This window comes from Lepisosteus platostomus, chromosome 6 (genome assembly GCF_059453375.1).
Source record: "Lepisosteus platostomus isolate fLepPlt1 chromosome 6, fLepPlt1.hap1, whole genome shotgun sequence".
Lineage (NCBI taxonomy): Eukaryota > Metazoa > Chordata > Actinopteri > Semionotiformes > Lepisosteidae > Lepisosteus > Lepisosteus platostomus.
Genome location: NC_142616.1, coordinates 23070443 through 23084396, shown reverse-complemented (window position 1 = coordinate 23084396; position 13954 = coordinate 23070443). Strand labels below are relative to the sequence as shown.

Below are 13954 nucleotides of genomic sequence, written 5' to 3'. Positions count from 1 at the left end.
ATCACAAGGGAAAGAAACCCTAAAACAAACACATTTTTGAGCCTGAACCACAAACCATAATGTTGGTGTACAAATTCCATTTTGAAACATTATTCCCTTAGAAAAGTAAGGTCCAGCAGCTTTTTTTGAACATTGCAAAAAGAAAAAATCTAGTGGAGATTTCAGATATTGCCTGTTGCTTTTATGACCCTTAAAATAAGTAAACATCCATTGGGTTTACAATAACATTTTAAAAATGTATTAAAGCAAGAGACTGTAAACATTCCAATCAACTTTGCAAGAGTAGTCTAACAAAATCACTCACAATTTAGCACCTACACTTTTAAGACACCTCTGAATAATGTATTGAGGCACATGGATTTAGAGGTGCACACAATTTTCATAGCTGGGTGTAACTGTAGGCCTGTCATATGTAGTCTTCCTGTACCGGCTAATCTGTCTTAATCATATGGAGTATGGTTTCATTTTTAACAAGAAGCTGATGCAGTGATGTTTGTGCTACCCAGAGGATAACATTTGCAAGCTTCAAATGTACTTTTAAACCATGTACATTGTGTAAAAATGAGCTCATCAGTGATAATCCCAGGGCATTGCAGTTGAAGGATGCGGATGTAATGATACTTCGAAGCTGTGATTTTTTTAAAGGGTTTTCCTTTGAAATAAGAATGCAATGGGTTTGCATCTGCCAGCAGCTATTTCCCCATCTGACTCACTGCAGCAGATTACAGAAATCCAGCAGCACTGGATTAATGGACACGTTGGCTTTGGTACCAATCTAACAATTCAAGTGAAAGGCTTACATACTTGATGATAGGAGGCCGGTCTTTAGATGCTAGCAACCGCTTTCTCCACTGATGTGATGCAGATTACATTAACATCAACACATTTTATTAACTATACGTTTTATTGTATAAAAAATACAATATTCACCGTCTTCATTGTCTCTCAATTGTATGATATGATTCATGCCAGTGTTCTTGTAGAGGACATTGATTTTTCTATAAACTCCAAACATTTTTGTTCTCTGCAAATGTGTCAGATTGGAAATGAAAATCATAAATTTCTATCAAGGCTTCTGCCAGCATTTTTCCATGGGGGGTGAGGGAAGAAAAGTTTGCCTCAGACAGACAGAAAGATGAAAGAAATGCAATGGGATTGGAAGCAGAGACATTCACCATGTATCTTTAATGTTTCAATCCTTCACCTCCCTGTGCTGCAAGTAGGGCTGCCTCCTCCCCCTAGCCTACACACTGCATCCTAGGTGCCCCTGCAGTCTACAGCAAGTTATACACTAGACCGAAGGCTTTTTTTAATCCATTTCTGAGAAACATATCAGGGCTCAGAAACACAAAGCAGATTGAAGAAAAGGCTGGATTTAATATAGAGATCAGAAAAATGAAAGTCAAACTACTCTGCATGCTGCTCTTTGAATCTTCACTCCACTGAAGAGGAATAATAGCTTTAGAGAAACAAAGAATAGTGACCTTTCAGAGTACTATGTTTAACAGCCAGTGAGTTGTGGCAACCTTACACAGCTCATGATGACGAGGGAAGGTATTACAAACTCAAATCACAACTCACATGCCATTTCTTTGGCAAAGCAGTCCATTGGTGCAGTTATGCAGTAAGACTAATACTACTGTATAATACTGTATATACAGTACAGTTACTTAAGGTAGCTGCTCAGTAAATGCTTGCCTCTTAACTCATAATTAACTCCTTTCAGTAAAATGTCATCTTGAAGGAAGAGCTAATTTCCTGTCTGTAGATCTACAGCCTAGGTCCAGAGAGTTAGAGTGAAGAGAAGTTCTACAGGTCCCGTCCTCACATTGCACATGAATGTATGTAACTGGCGTGTCTGTCTTACTATGGTCTTACACAGCTTCTTCCTGCAGTCTCAGAAATACTCGCATTGCACTGATCTGAGGCCCGCTCCCTCCATTCCCTCGGTCTCCAGCGGTGTTCAACCTGTATTTGAGTTTTCAGCTGCCTGGCTTTCAATGGAAGAGGAAATCTGTGTTCTGCTGACATCTTACTATTTGATCAGGCCAGCAGATAAAGAATTTTCCCGTTTTGTATATATATATACACACACATACTGTATATACAGTAGTAGTGTTTCTATGCCCGTTTGTTTGCAGATGACATTATACACAGAGGGGGGAGAGGGGATTGTATATGTTTATTACTTTGCAATAAAGCCGCTAATTGCTGTTATATATTTTTACAGACCGTTCATTTCACAAAAAAAATCAGTTAAACACAAAAATACAATTTTATCTGTGCTATATTTACAGATACAAAAAAGAATTATTCTTAAGGCACTGATTTACTAACCTTCATTTGTAGCTACTGATTCAAATGTATTGTGCATAATACAATTTTAAGGCATTACTGAACAAATGACATATTCCCTTTATCAAATATAAGAAAGTGAGCTATTTCCAGTGTTTTTTTTCCATGCAGCCCTGGGTATCTAAATCGGTTTTCTCCATTTGAGGGAGACCTTTCACTTTAGTGCCACTCTAACATGTAATATTGCTTATCCTAGTTGCAATGCATTCTCACCTTCTCCTTTACAAGGAAATAAAAATAAATTGGAACTGAAAAATGCGTAGCCATTAACTAAGCATTTCACTGCCCGGCATTGACAAGAAACAACTTTGCTGTTGTTTGGGTAATCCGAAACAACACAACTGGTCTTCACAGCAGACCAATTCTACTGAGAACCAAGTGAACCTCAAAGTCATTCACAAGTTTGGTTTTATTGTGGTAAGATAGAAACATTCAAGAACTGAAAACAAATGGTTTAATATCAATGATACTTCAGAAGAAAACTAACAAGTATTTTACTTTTTATGAAAGTGCAAGTTAAAGCAATCATTTATGAATATCTGTTGTGATCTTTAGATCACACTTCACTTTGGTCCCCAAACAAATGATAAAGGGATTTCTTTCCTTTTTTAGGTTGCTTTTCAGGACTCACTGAACTTAGCATAACACAGATAAACTGCAGTACCACCACTAGTAAAGAGAAAGACTGGATGATCTTTTGAAAATGATCAATGTCCTAGCGCAACTCAAACAATAGAGATATATGTTAAAATACATTTTACTCTTCTTTTTGTGCAGTTCAGCCCTGTAAAATTGTACCTATATCTCACACAGAACATTACATACAGTATATTTTTATAACATCAAAGCATGAATACACAAATTTCTTGATATTACAAAAGCTAGTTACAAGAACTTTTCTTCAGTGGTTTACATCCAAATGTATATATTTGTACCTTACAAATAAAACAGTACAGATACTTCGTATTCCTTCCTTTGGAAAGGCCGGCAACTAGATACATGCAGGAATAGCACAGGCAAAAAGAGGCACTTGATGGTAAACTTCAATTGCAAAAACATCCCTTCATTAGCTATCAAAAATGTAAAACTGGCAGAGCATGTCCACATGAGAATTCACAGTTTAAGACATTTTTATAACACAAACTGTTTTATCCTGCAATTCAGGGGCAGCCAGTACCGATCTTGGACAGTATCTCTCCAGCATGAGTCATTTAGCTGGTGACCCTTAAACCATCATGTTTTAAAGACGTGGAACACAGGAATTTTGTGGTCAGTTTAGCAAGATAATCTGTTCGGTTTGTAAACCAGAAAATGTGGTCCTCAATGAACTTCTGTCAGAACTTATCTGCTAGTCTAACCTGCTAGATATTGCATCTTTTTGCATTGGTAGCTAAGATTAATTTTTTAATCTCATTTAAGCTGACCAAAAAATTGGGAATCTGGCTTTCCAAGATCAGGGCTGGCCACATCTGATGCAACAAGCATATTGTTCTGTGTTTCATGGGGGGAAAAAAACAGCCCATATTTGGCAGAATACAGATTTGATGTAGATATAAAAACCGTGAGATTAAGACTTAATATAGTCAAACAGTGCTCACATTACTCTACTTCCCCAAAAAATGAATTACTTCAATTTTCTGGTAAACATTACAGGCACACTACGCAGCATTATAAGCTGTACATTTATCATCCACTCCTCTTCCATGTATTATCTCCATGCGTCCTGCATATTCCACTAAAGAAGAAAATAAAGCCAAATAGCTATGTCCATAACTGGATACAAATGTGCCAAGAACCCCAAAAAAGGTAATATCTGCATTGAAAAATAACTTGAGAAGCCTTAGAAAAAATCTTGCGCCCCTGTAGTGCACAGAATTCCAGTATATTAAAACAGCGAGATTCAGGAAATCACTTTGATTCAGAAATCCTTTGTCTCCTGATGAGATGGCAGGTAAAATGGGGTTTTGATGTGGTTTACAAGCCAGATCAGATTCCTGATGCAGCAAGAAGCAGAGCTAGGCATGCTATAGCCAGACTGTATGTAGAGATGCACACAGGTACCCCATCTAGTGATTTCCACAGTGCTTAACTTAAACACAGCCTTGGGGAGGGGAATCAAACGCTAAGAGATTTTTGTTTTAAAAAAAAGGTTAAATAAAACTTTAATTTTCCTTAAAAAGCAAATAATGCAAAACTTAAAGGTTTACATTTAAACAAATAATACTTTTAAAACAGACATATAAAAAAGGGAAAGAAAACATTACAATAAGGCAAAGATATTAAAAAAAAACTATAGATCAGAAATATTTTGCTGTATTTCTAAAACAACATGATAAAAAAAATGGAAACCAATTTTATATGATAAATTTTGCTTTTAACTTTGATTTCAATTTTCTGGGATACTGTTACCATTATCGGGAACTAAATATAATATCAGTATGTGCTTATAATTGGCCAGGCACCCAAGTGTTTGTAAGTGCTGAAAACATCTGTAGATCAGAGAAATAAATGTCCACAGGCAATGGATCTAGTTTTCTTAAAGTGCAGAGGGTTGTTATAACTTCACTTAAAAATAAACTAGGAACGTATATAAATAACATCAAAAGGATGATTTTCCAAAGCATTTGCCTAGTCCTTCGAAGATATGACAGTGCATTTCATATATTATACCTCCATTTGTGAAAAGAAATTACTTTGCGACACCACATCTTCTCTGATCCACATACAGCTATGTAGTACCATGTCTGCGGTTTGCAAATTGCACTGATGAGTGCTTTCTTATTGCTAAAAAGTCCTTCCTGTTTATGTTTTTGGCACAGGCACTGTTACATTAGGCAGGCTTTGGTCCATAATATCCAGACTCTGAGTGCTAATGGCTCTGTGCAGCTGAGGCTGTCCACAAGGGTTAAGGTGCACTAGAGCAGACGTCAGTTTCGCACTAACCACCCTGTAGGTCAGGAACCAGGACCGGGGCCGACTACCACCGGCCACTCACACTGGCCATGTCCGAGTGGAACTGACGAGTCAGCCGGCCGCTGGCCCCTCCCTCCAGGAAAGAAGACCGGATGTTTGGAGGCTCGAAGAGCTTCCTCCTGTTCTTGTTTAATTCTGCAGACAGAACGGAAAAAGAAGGTGCTCATTTTTTTCAGACACAAATACACCAACTGAAAAGTATGTCTTACCCTGTGACCCAGGTATATGAGGCATGAAAAGAAACTGAAGGGCATTTGAAGAAATTAAGAATTAGTCATAAAATTGCTGTATCATTACACTGGGAAGCTTCCTTAGTAATTTTGTTCCCAGCCAGCAATAATATGAAATGTGATTCCTCTAGACTCTAGAAGAGATGCCCAATACTCATTATGGGATTCTGCTTGTCAAGGAGACAGAAAATAAATGTGAATTAGGTAGAGTTTGTTAGATGTCAGTTTTTAGAAGGTGCCTAAAAAACAGAAAATAATAGATAACCCTGTGATCCAGCTCATAAAGACAACAGATCAGAACAGATTTGTGCTTAAGACCTGAGCACTGCAGTGGAATAATCAGCAGACCTCAGATATTGTGTCTAAACTGGCTCTCCCTCCTCCAATTCCTGCTGGCTCCAAGGGATTCATACTCATATCCCTACTTTCCATAAACAGATGATTGTGTAAGGACCACAACTACAGTATATGGTTGTCCTATTTATTGCATTTATGAAATAATATTTGAATTGTATCCTTATTCTACAGTTCCTTGGTTTTTTAAAATACAAATATTAGGTTTTACAAATGAGTACTTCTTGGATAGATCCTCATATGTAGATATGTAGGAGGAAGATTTTGAACAGGAGCAGTGGAGATGAAGACACAAATAGAAAATGTGCTTTGTCAACTATAATTGGCAGTGAAGGGTATAAAAAAACCTGACATTTCATGATTTAAGTCAATTCAAATATCTTTTCTTTTCGGCACGGATAAACCTTTACCTGTTCCTTTACATCAAAGGTATGTTAAGTATTTGCATTATAAAGATCAACCCAAAATAAATGACCTCACTTGTTCTGTGACTCTGCTAGTAGTAAATATATATAAGTACCAAAACATAAGCTGCAACTATAAGGTAGAAACATTAAGCTTAAAAATCTATAAACACTGCTGGCTGTTTTATTTCTTCTCTACATTGTCTAGAGGAGGAAAATGTTTGGTTCTATAATTAGAAATGAAATATGTGAATCAAAATATATGTTAAAATTAAATTTAAACCTCAATTTTGATCACTGTGTAAAAAGATATTGCTGATCTGGAGTCAGTCCAGAAACAAGCAGCCAGATGCATTCTAGGGCTTAAAGGGATGTTCTATCCTCACAGGCGAAAAAAACAATCTTGAACAGGAACAGAGAAGACTAGATGTGAAGTTGATTCAAGTACTGAAAAACCTCAATGGCAGAAATAAACTATAACAAACTATACAATATATAAGAAACTATATAAACTACATTTAAAACTGAGAGCAGGAGGACTTTCTTTTACACAAATGTGTGTGTTAGTGTGGAACAAGCTATTTAGCCATGTTGGGCAAGATCAGCCAGCTCCTGGCAATCAAGTGAGCTAATAGGCTGAACAACTTCCTTTTTAAAGGTTTGGTACCTTTTTTCTGTCATGTGTGAGGCTACACTGAGATGATAACACGTTAAGTAAAAGGCATTCAGTTAAATATTTCAGGCAGAACCAAGAGTCATCCTGACGGGACATTTTTAGTTTTCCTTTGTCTGTGACAGATTCACAAGATGTTTGGAATGCTCACTGGTTTTGGTACAAGACACACCTCTAAATCTTACAAACCTGAAATTGCAAGCAACATTTTCCTTCTAGCACCAAACGTAGTAATGCCAAGTTCCTTGAGGTCCTGATCTGTCAACGTTAAGAATGTCTGAAGATCAATCTGCAGAGAAAAAAAAAGTTTCTTTTTCTAATAAAAGCAAAAAACCATATCCAGTGAACCAGGATGGCTTGAAGTCAGAACAATTGATTTAAAGTCGAGTACATACTTCACAACAGCAACACTTCTCAGAAACATGAAATAACAGCTCTATTACAGAGGCTGTTATTCCTATTATAAAACCCATTTAATTGTTATGCCTCCTGGTCCTGGATACTTCTGCAGATGATTTTGCAGGTTTACTCAGGATGATGATTTCAATGGAAACACGACTAATATTTATGCCACATACTTTAAATAGAAAATGACTGTAATCTCTATTAAGGAGGAGAGATAAAGGTTTTCAAAAAGCTCCCTTTTAACACGATGATAAAAAAACCCTTGAGCAAAAGACAGAAAAATATGTAGACAAACCTCCTGCTGTTGAAAGACATCAGTATACTTTCCCAGCCCCAGTTTGCTAAAAAGCTCAGGAAGATCAGACCCTTTGAAAGAAGTGCTCAGGCTGCATCCATTGCTGCCAGTCATTGATGAAATACAATCCATATAGTTACTGCTGCTGAGATAGTGTTCAGCTGAAAAAAAAAAAAGATTTCAAATAAGCACAGATTAGCCTGTGGCCCTTTTCTCTCAGCTCAACCCTTAATTTTAACCCTGTAAAAAACTGATGAACATCACATATTCTTCATCTTGTGCACATTAAACAAGGTTAAAGCAACCTACAGCTTTCCACTTCAGAGCCCATGAACAAAGTGTGTTGGATTTGGAAGAGCTGTGTTTTTCCTTGACCAAGGAGCCTTTTGAAGAAAAGCCACACTACTCCACAGTGACAACTTGGAGCCTTTAACTTCCTCTTACTGCACTTACACAAGAAATGTTTCTTAAACCAGAATTAAGATATTAAATGTTAAATGTCTTTAAATGCATTTTCACTGCCAATGAATTGTGAAAATGTTACAAAACTTTGACATAGATATTCTGTTGAAGATACTGTAGCCTTTTCAGGGACATACTGACTCAATATTACACTATAACGTAGATTTGAGAAGTGACTAGGTTTCTAATAATAGTTTGTAGCCATGGAAAGCACAGCAATCTCAAGGCTTTTTGATTTAAAAAACATTTTATCATCGATAGCAACTATGAGGCATGTGGCAAACAAAAAGGTTTTGACAGAAACTGGTGTTTTGGAGGTTTATTTGTTTTCAATTGTTTCAAATTTGTCTGCTCTATAAAAATGTTTTAAATAAAGACCAGAGACCTTCTAAAATACAAATTGCAGTGTTGCAGAAACTGTATACTACTTCAGCTTGTTTAATGTGAAGTGCAATATATTCAGTACTGTACCTGTTCAAGAAAAAACATTCTTCTGTACCTTAATCAAAAGCAAGGGCATTATAGATGTCTAGAAATACAGTTCTGTGTAGTTTCCAAACTCATTCACAGGAACGCCAATGGAGTCAGGGGAACTGTGCATTGTTACACTACGTCTGTGTGTTGATAACTCGGATCAAACACAGTGCGTGTGCGTACGTGACGTCCCATCTGTGGCCTGACGCTCTCCTAGGATGCTACTTTCTGGGTTGGCCAAAACCACCACAAACTTTTAATTTTACTGGACTATTGTAGCCATGTAATCAGTGACCTTCTGTACATGACATTTTATAGCACATACTGAGCTGAGAGGGGTTGAACGTCAAACTGTCGGCTCCGTTTCACTCTGCGCACCTGATTTGTTTTGTTTCCTCTTAGGGCTGCCGACGGACGAAGGGAAATCCGAGTGGCCTGGGGGCCCACTCCCGTTCCTCTCTCGCCAGTTGTCCGAGTCGCTCCCACTTCCCACACCTTCCCGACTGTTGGACCGCGAAAGAGACAGAGGAGAACCCTGCTAGAAGACAAAACATGCTACTGAAAGAGCAAACGCAGAAGAAATACCAGCTGGTGCATTTAATAAGTTGGGCCTGACCAATTTCAGCCATGTCAATTAGAAAGTTTCCAGTGTTCAAGCTTTAAATACGAAACAAACACTTATGTGATTTCAAAAAGATGGACAAACACAGGCCTGAAGTTAACAAAATATGGAGACTCTAAGAAGTCAAATGTAATTAAGTATTGAGCACGCAAAACTTTATCTTCATAAAAAGATTTTTGGACATTACTGGCCTGATTCAGGCAGACACTATATTAGTTCAGGGTAAAATAGGACCGTCCAGATTACTGTACAGTACCTTGGCATAGGGCAGAAGGTGCCGACACCTCCCTGAAACTTAGACAGTATAAGATACTCCCAAGGCAGAATCACGGTCTTGAGGTGCTGTCTGAGGGGTGTGGCTCTGAGCCCACGAGCCACCAGGCAGAGCAGAGCAGCTCATGTCTCGTGCTGTAAAGGCTCAGTGATGCAGGTGGTCTCTATTGGATGAATGCCCTAAGCTCATGGTTTGAATCTTCATCAGAATGTTGGAAAAAAGACTCGTAGACTAAGGCAGTCAATTACCAATGAGAAACCATGCTGCATACCTCGTAAGTGGTAGGCATAGTGGGCGTGTAGGACACATGGTTAGCCCTGCGCAGCTCCTTGATGGTTTCTGCTGGCATGGATTTGGAGAAACCCAGGCCGCTCCACGTGTTAGTGGGGGTCCGCACCTCTGTCACCACAGGCTTCTTCAACATTGCTGAATAACAGACGCCACAGGTGTGATCATCGGAGCAGGATGCACATCTGCTTCACTTTGAAGCAATTTTTTGTGAAAATTTAACAAATTTTATTCCAGTGTAAAATTAAATTGTTTCCTCTTTTTGGAAATAATGTAATTTACCATCAAAAACATATTTCTATACTATATTTCTTGAGCACATCAAGTACATCAAGCAGTTTTTCCCTTTGACCTTTACTTCACAGTTGTGCAACACACAGAAGGCCAGTGTAGTTCAAAGGACACAGCACACTGCTTACATGGTGTGATATTCCAGCTCCTCACATACCTTTAGTTGCCAACAGCTTCTTCTGTTCATAGTCAAAAGCCTGCAAGGAAAATCAAAGGCACAAATTACCTTTAGTAGAGTCTAAAAAAAACTTTTTTCTGAAGTGCGGCCCATCAGCTGTACCCTCGGGCCTCCTTAAGTCATAAACTAAACGCAAGTTAATTTTGTGGAAGCTGTTCACTGCAGTGCTTCTTTCGATTATCAACTATGTTTGAAATGATTTTACGTTTTGTGTCTTTAATTGGCTGAAGATATTATACAACTCAGTATTTTACTGGAACAATTCCTGTGAAGTATTTTACTCAAGGGTACAACCGCAGTGTCCCACCTGGAATTTGAACCCACAACCTACCAGTTACGAATCCAGAGCCCTAACCACTGGTCAGTTTTGTGAAACATTTATAATGGTTTAATCCATCAATATTTCAATTTGTCATTAAAGCCATGAAATAAGAAGGACTCTAAAATATTGTAAATACATAAAGACCTGTGGTAAATTTATTTCTGCAACCACCTAATATTGGTAGAAATATGTACTTTATCAAGCATAATAAAGCTCATTTACTCAATAAATGTTCACATACAGAAAAAGGTTTTTCGTAAGCTACAAATCATTGTTCATGGGCTCTGTTAAAACTTCTTAACATACTGTATAGGCACTCATTGTTACATGCAGATGTTTGTATAAATGGGTGTATATAAAATGCACAAGGAAGATACATGCTTGCCAAGGTTGTTGAAGCATCTGTATTGCATAGAAAGGACAGCAAGGAAACACACGGGCAGCACTATCCTCATAAAAACGCTGAGAAAATCAAGCAGCACACTGAAGCCGCAAGCCTTCACCGGGAGAGATGGGCAGCGGCGAGTACCTGCATGTTGGCGAAAGAGGACTGCGGTGCCAGGCGGATCCGCTCCGAGTTCTGCTGGGCCGCTCTCTCCGCCGCGCGCTCGCTCCCGGGTGCCTTCTTGTCCGCCAGCGGGCCCTCGGACGCACTGGACTCGGAGTCCGAGAGCAGGCCCTCCGAGGTGCTGCGGGAACACCCCTCGTTACTAAAGTCAGAGCCACGGCGGCCCTTCCCGGCGTGACTCATGAGGTGGGGACTCGCCTCCAGCCACCCCAAGGACTAGACACCTTCTCCCGACCCACGAGTGCGTGCGCTTGTAAAAACCCAGTACCTCATCTGCCTGTCAAGGACATGGCACGCAAGGGTCTTTTTCAGACGCGCTTAATTTCCAAGATGTCCAAAATCAGAGAGCAAAGCATAGTGCTCTGCACATATTAATAACAGCAACAAGCCCATACACTCCAACACAGTTAAAGATCAGAGTCATTCAGACAGGGTTTTTAGAAATGAGCAATTACACTACAAGGGCTGACCCCCTACAACACTCTTTCAAAATCAATTAAACACAGGCAAAGGCCCCTTGCCTCTGGGAACAGGGTTTCTATCCAGTTTAACAGCACAGAAAGTGAAAGGGAGCCTTTCTGACAGCTGTGTGCACCTCGGCTTATAATATCATCAAGCACAATTCAAAAGCACATCCACTTAAAATAAAAGACATTATTACCAGGCAATATGATTTTATGTAGCATAAATAATATAATACTGGGACTGCTCAGGAGAGGAAAATAGTGAACTAAAGCTCTTATTGCGTAGATAAGATTTGGCTTTAAATCGGTGGTTTCTACTCCAGATCCTTGGTGACCTCTGTTTCTGCTGGTTTTCATTCCACCTGAGCTCTGAAGCATCAGGTTAGTTGCTTCATCATTCGACCTAAGAATCTGTTCTTTAAAAGTTGCTTGAGCAAAAACGGCTATAACAAAATTAAGTTACTACTTAGGCAACATTTATATGCTTCCTGAGATAATATGTTAATAATTCTCAGCATAATAATTATTAACAGCATGTTAATAATGGTAAAAATTAGGTACAAATCTAAGGGACAAAGAGATTTTTTTTACAATAAACACAGTAGAAAGGAAAAAAAGAACAAAAATCGTTGGACGACGATCACTCATAGGTAGAAGCTGATGTCTGAGGTTCTGAGGCAGATGAGAGAAGATGAATGGAGGGTGATATAATGTGAAATATAATTCACAATACTGGCTAACTCTCCGAGTTGGTTACAGGACACAACAAACCATACAGTTACTGGATGTGTGAGGGCAGGGAGCAGGACTGGTAAGAGTTGCAGGTGTTCTTTTGCTGTGGTGAAAATTCATTATGCATACCCAAGAAGGGGTATTCATTTTTCAAATGCCTTAACATGAAAATTAATTAATAAAACCTTCGGAAAACAAGGAGTTAGCATACTTGCATCTGCAAATCTGAGTCTTAAAATTACCCTACTTATAGTGTACCATTTCCAATGCCTTCAGCACAAAGACCTGCAAGTCACTCCTCTACTTGCTTATTTTCACCAAACAACTCTTAAAGGATGATCAGTCAGACACTGCCATAATGAGCTTCTTTCCCTTTGCTCTGGCCCAGTCTGAGCGCACCTGAAACAGGGCAGTTCTGAAATTCACAAACTGGACTGAAAATGACTACAATTGTCATTCATCATTTTAAGAGGTGAAAGCTATTTTTTTTAAATAGCACCCACATACAAAATTGAAATAAATTGGCCTGTAATTAAGAGCTCAGCTGTAACAAAATCCAGAAGAGACAGCGGTCCCTCAGGAATAGGGCTGGTATCTACTCAATCAAGAAAGGCCTGACTGAAAGAGTCAGAGGCAGAAAAGACCAATAATGTTATTGCTGTAATTTAAGAGAGGAATCAAAACTTTTTTATATTAGAAATCCAAAAAGTAAATGCTGATAAAGAGATAATTCTACATAGAAACTACTGGAAACGGGTGACGCGGGCCTGACTCTAAAGAACAAATGAAGCCACCATCAATATAGAATAACAATAAATTAGAACTCTATCAGAACTACATAAAATGTGATTTAGTGCTGCAAACAAATAATCAAGATCCAGTTCACATTGTTTACATACTGCAGGTGAGAGTTCTTGGTGCCCTGTAGGAGCTCCACAGCTTGTCGCTTGCCAGTAGACAACTTTGAAGATCCCAACATCTGTTTCAGTTCGTTGCTGCTGGCTGAATGGGAAGGACTTCTTGGCATTCCTACTTCGACAAAAGCATCGTTTGATCCTGAAAACACAGACGCAGTTTGTTTTCCCTTTCAGACAACAAACACTAGAGAAGGAGACCAACATCTTGTATATCAAGAAAACAATCTTAAGATGCATTTTGGGTAAAAGGCTGCTGAATTACCTTCATCGGGGCCGGATTTGCTGGAGAGAGGCTCTGTGGAACTGTGACTGCTGCTCTCTTTGGAAGCATCATTGTGATTTGGGCTCAAAACTTTATCTGCTAGAGAAGACGCTGATATCCTGCCGTACACCGAGGTGGGATGCTGTAATCCATAACAGCAAACATGCATCTTAATATTTATACATGGAAACTTAAGGGTTATGTTTGATCTCCCCTTCCCATGTACACAGCCATTAAATAAAAAGCAGATTACTTTGTAATGAGGCTTAATTTTAAAGCTTGATTTTCTTTAAACAACAGACACAAAAGACATGCTCTAAAAATGTTTGTAAATTGTAAAAAGCTGTGCATAGCTGTCAGAATAAGAATACCAAGACTAAAACAATTGCTGTCTCTCCGAACTGGAAGGTG

The 13954-nt window shown here is 38.7% G+C and overlaps 1 protein-coding gene across 4 annotated transcripts in view; it reads right to left on the bottom strand.

Moving 5' to 3' along the window:
- Positions 1–2163: 2163 nt before the first annotated feature.
- The window catches only part of LOC148661326 (protein bicaudal C homolog 1-like), an 87498-nt gene continuing 75707 nt past the window's right edge, over positions 2164–13954 (bottom strand). For 2 of the 4 annotated variants that reach the window (XM_088634851.1, XM_088634853.1), the window contains 9 exons: positions 13544–13685; positions 13264–13420; positions 11130–11289; positions 10258–10297; positions 9793–9947; positions 9004–9163; positions 7690–7850; positions 7179–7278; positions 2164–5463 (listed from right to left, as the gene is read on the bottom strand). In XM_088634851.1, the coding sequence (XP_088490977.1) occupies positions 5333–5463; positions 7179–7278; positions 7690–7850; positions 9004–9163; positions 9793–9947; positions 10258–10297; positions 11130–11289; positions 13264–13420; positions 13544–13685 (1206 nt within the window). In that variant the 3' untranslated portion in view covers positions 2164–5332. The remainder of the gene's footprint in view (positions 5464–7178; positions 7279–7689; positions 7851–9003; positions 9164–9792; positions 9948–10257; positions 10298–11129; positions 11290–13263; positions 13421–13543; positions 13686–13954) is intronic. The other 2 variants (XM_088634852.1, XM_088634854.1) reach the window with 1 other exon arrangement.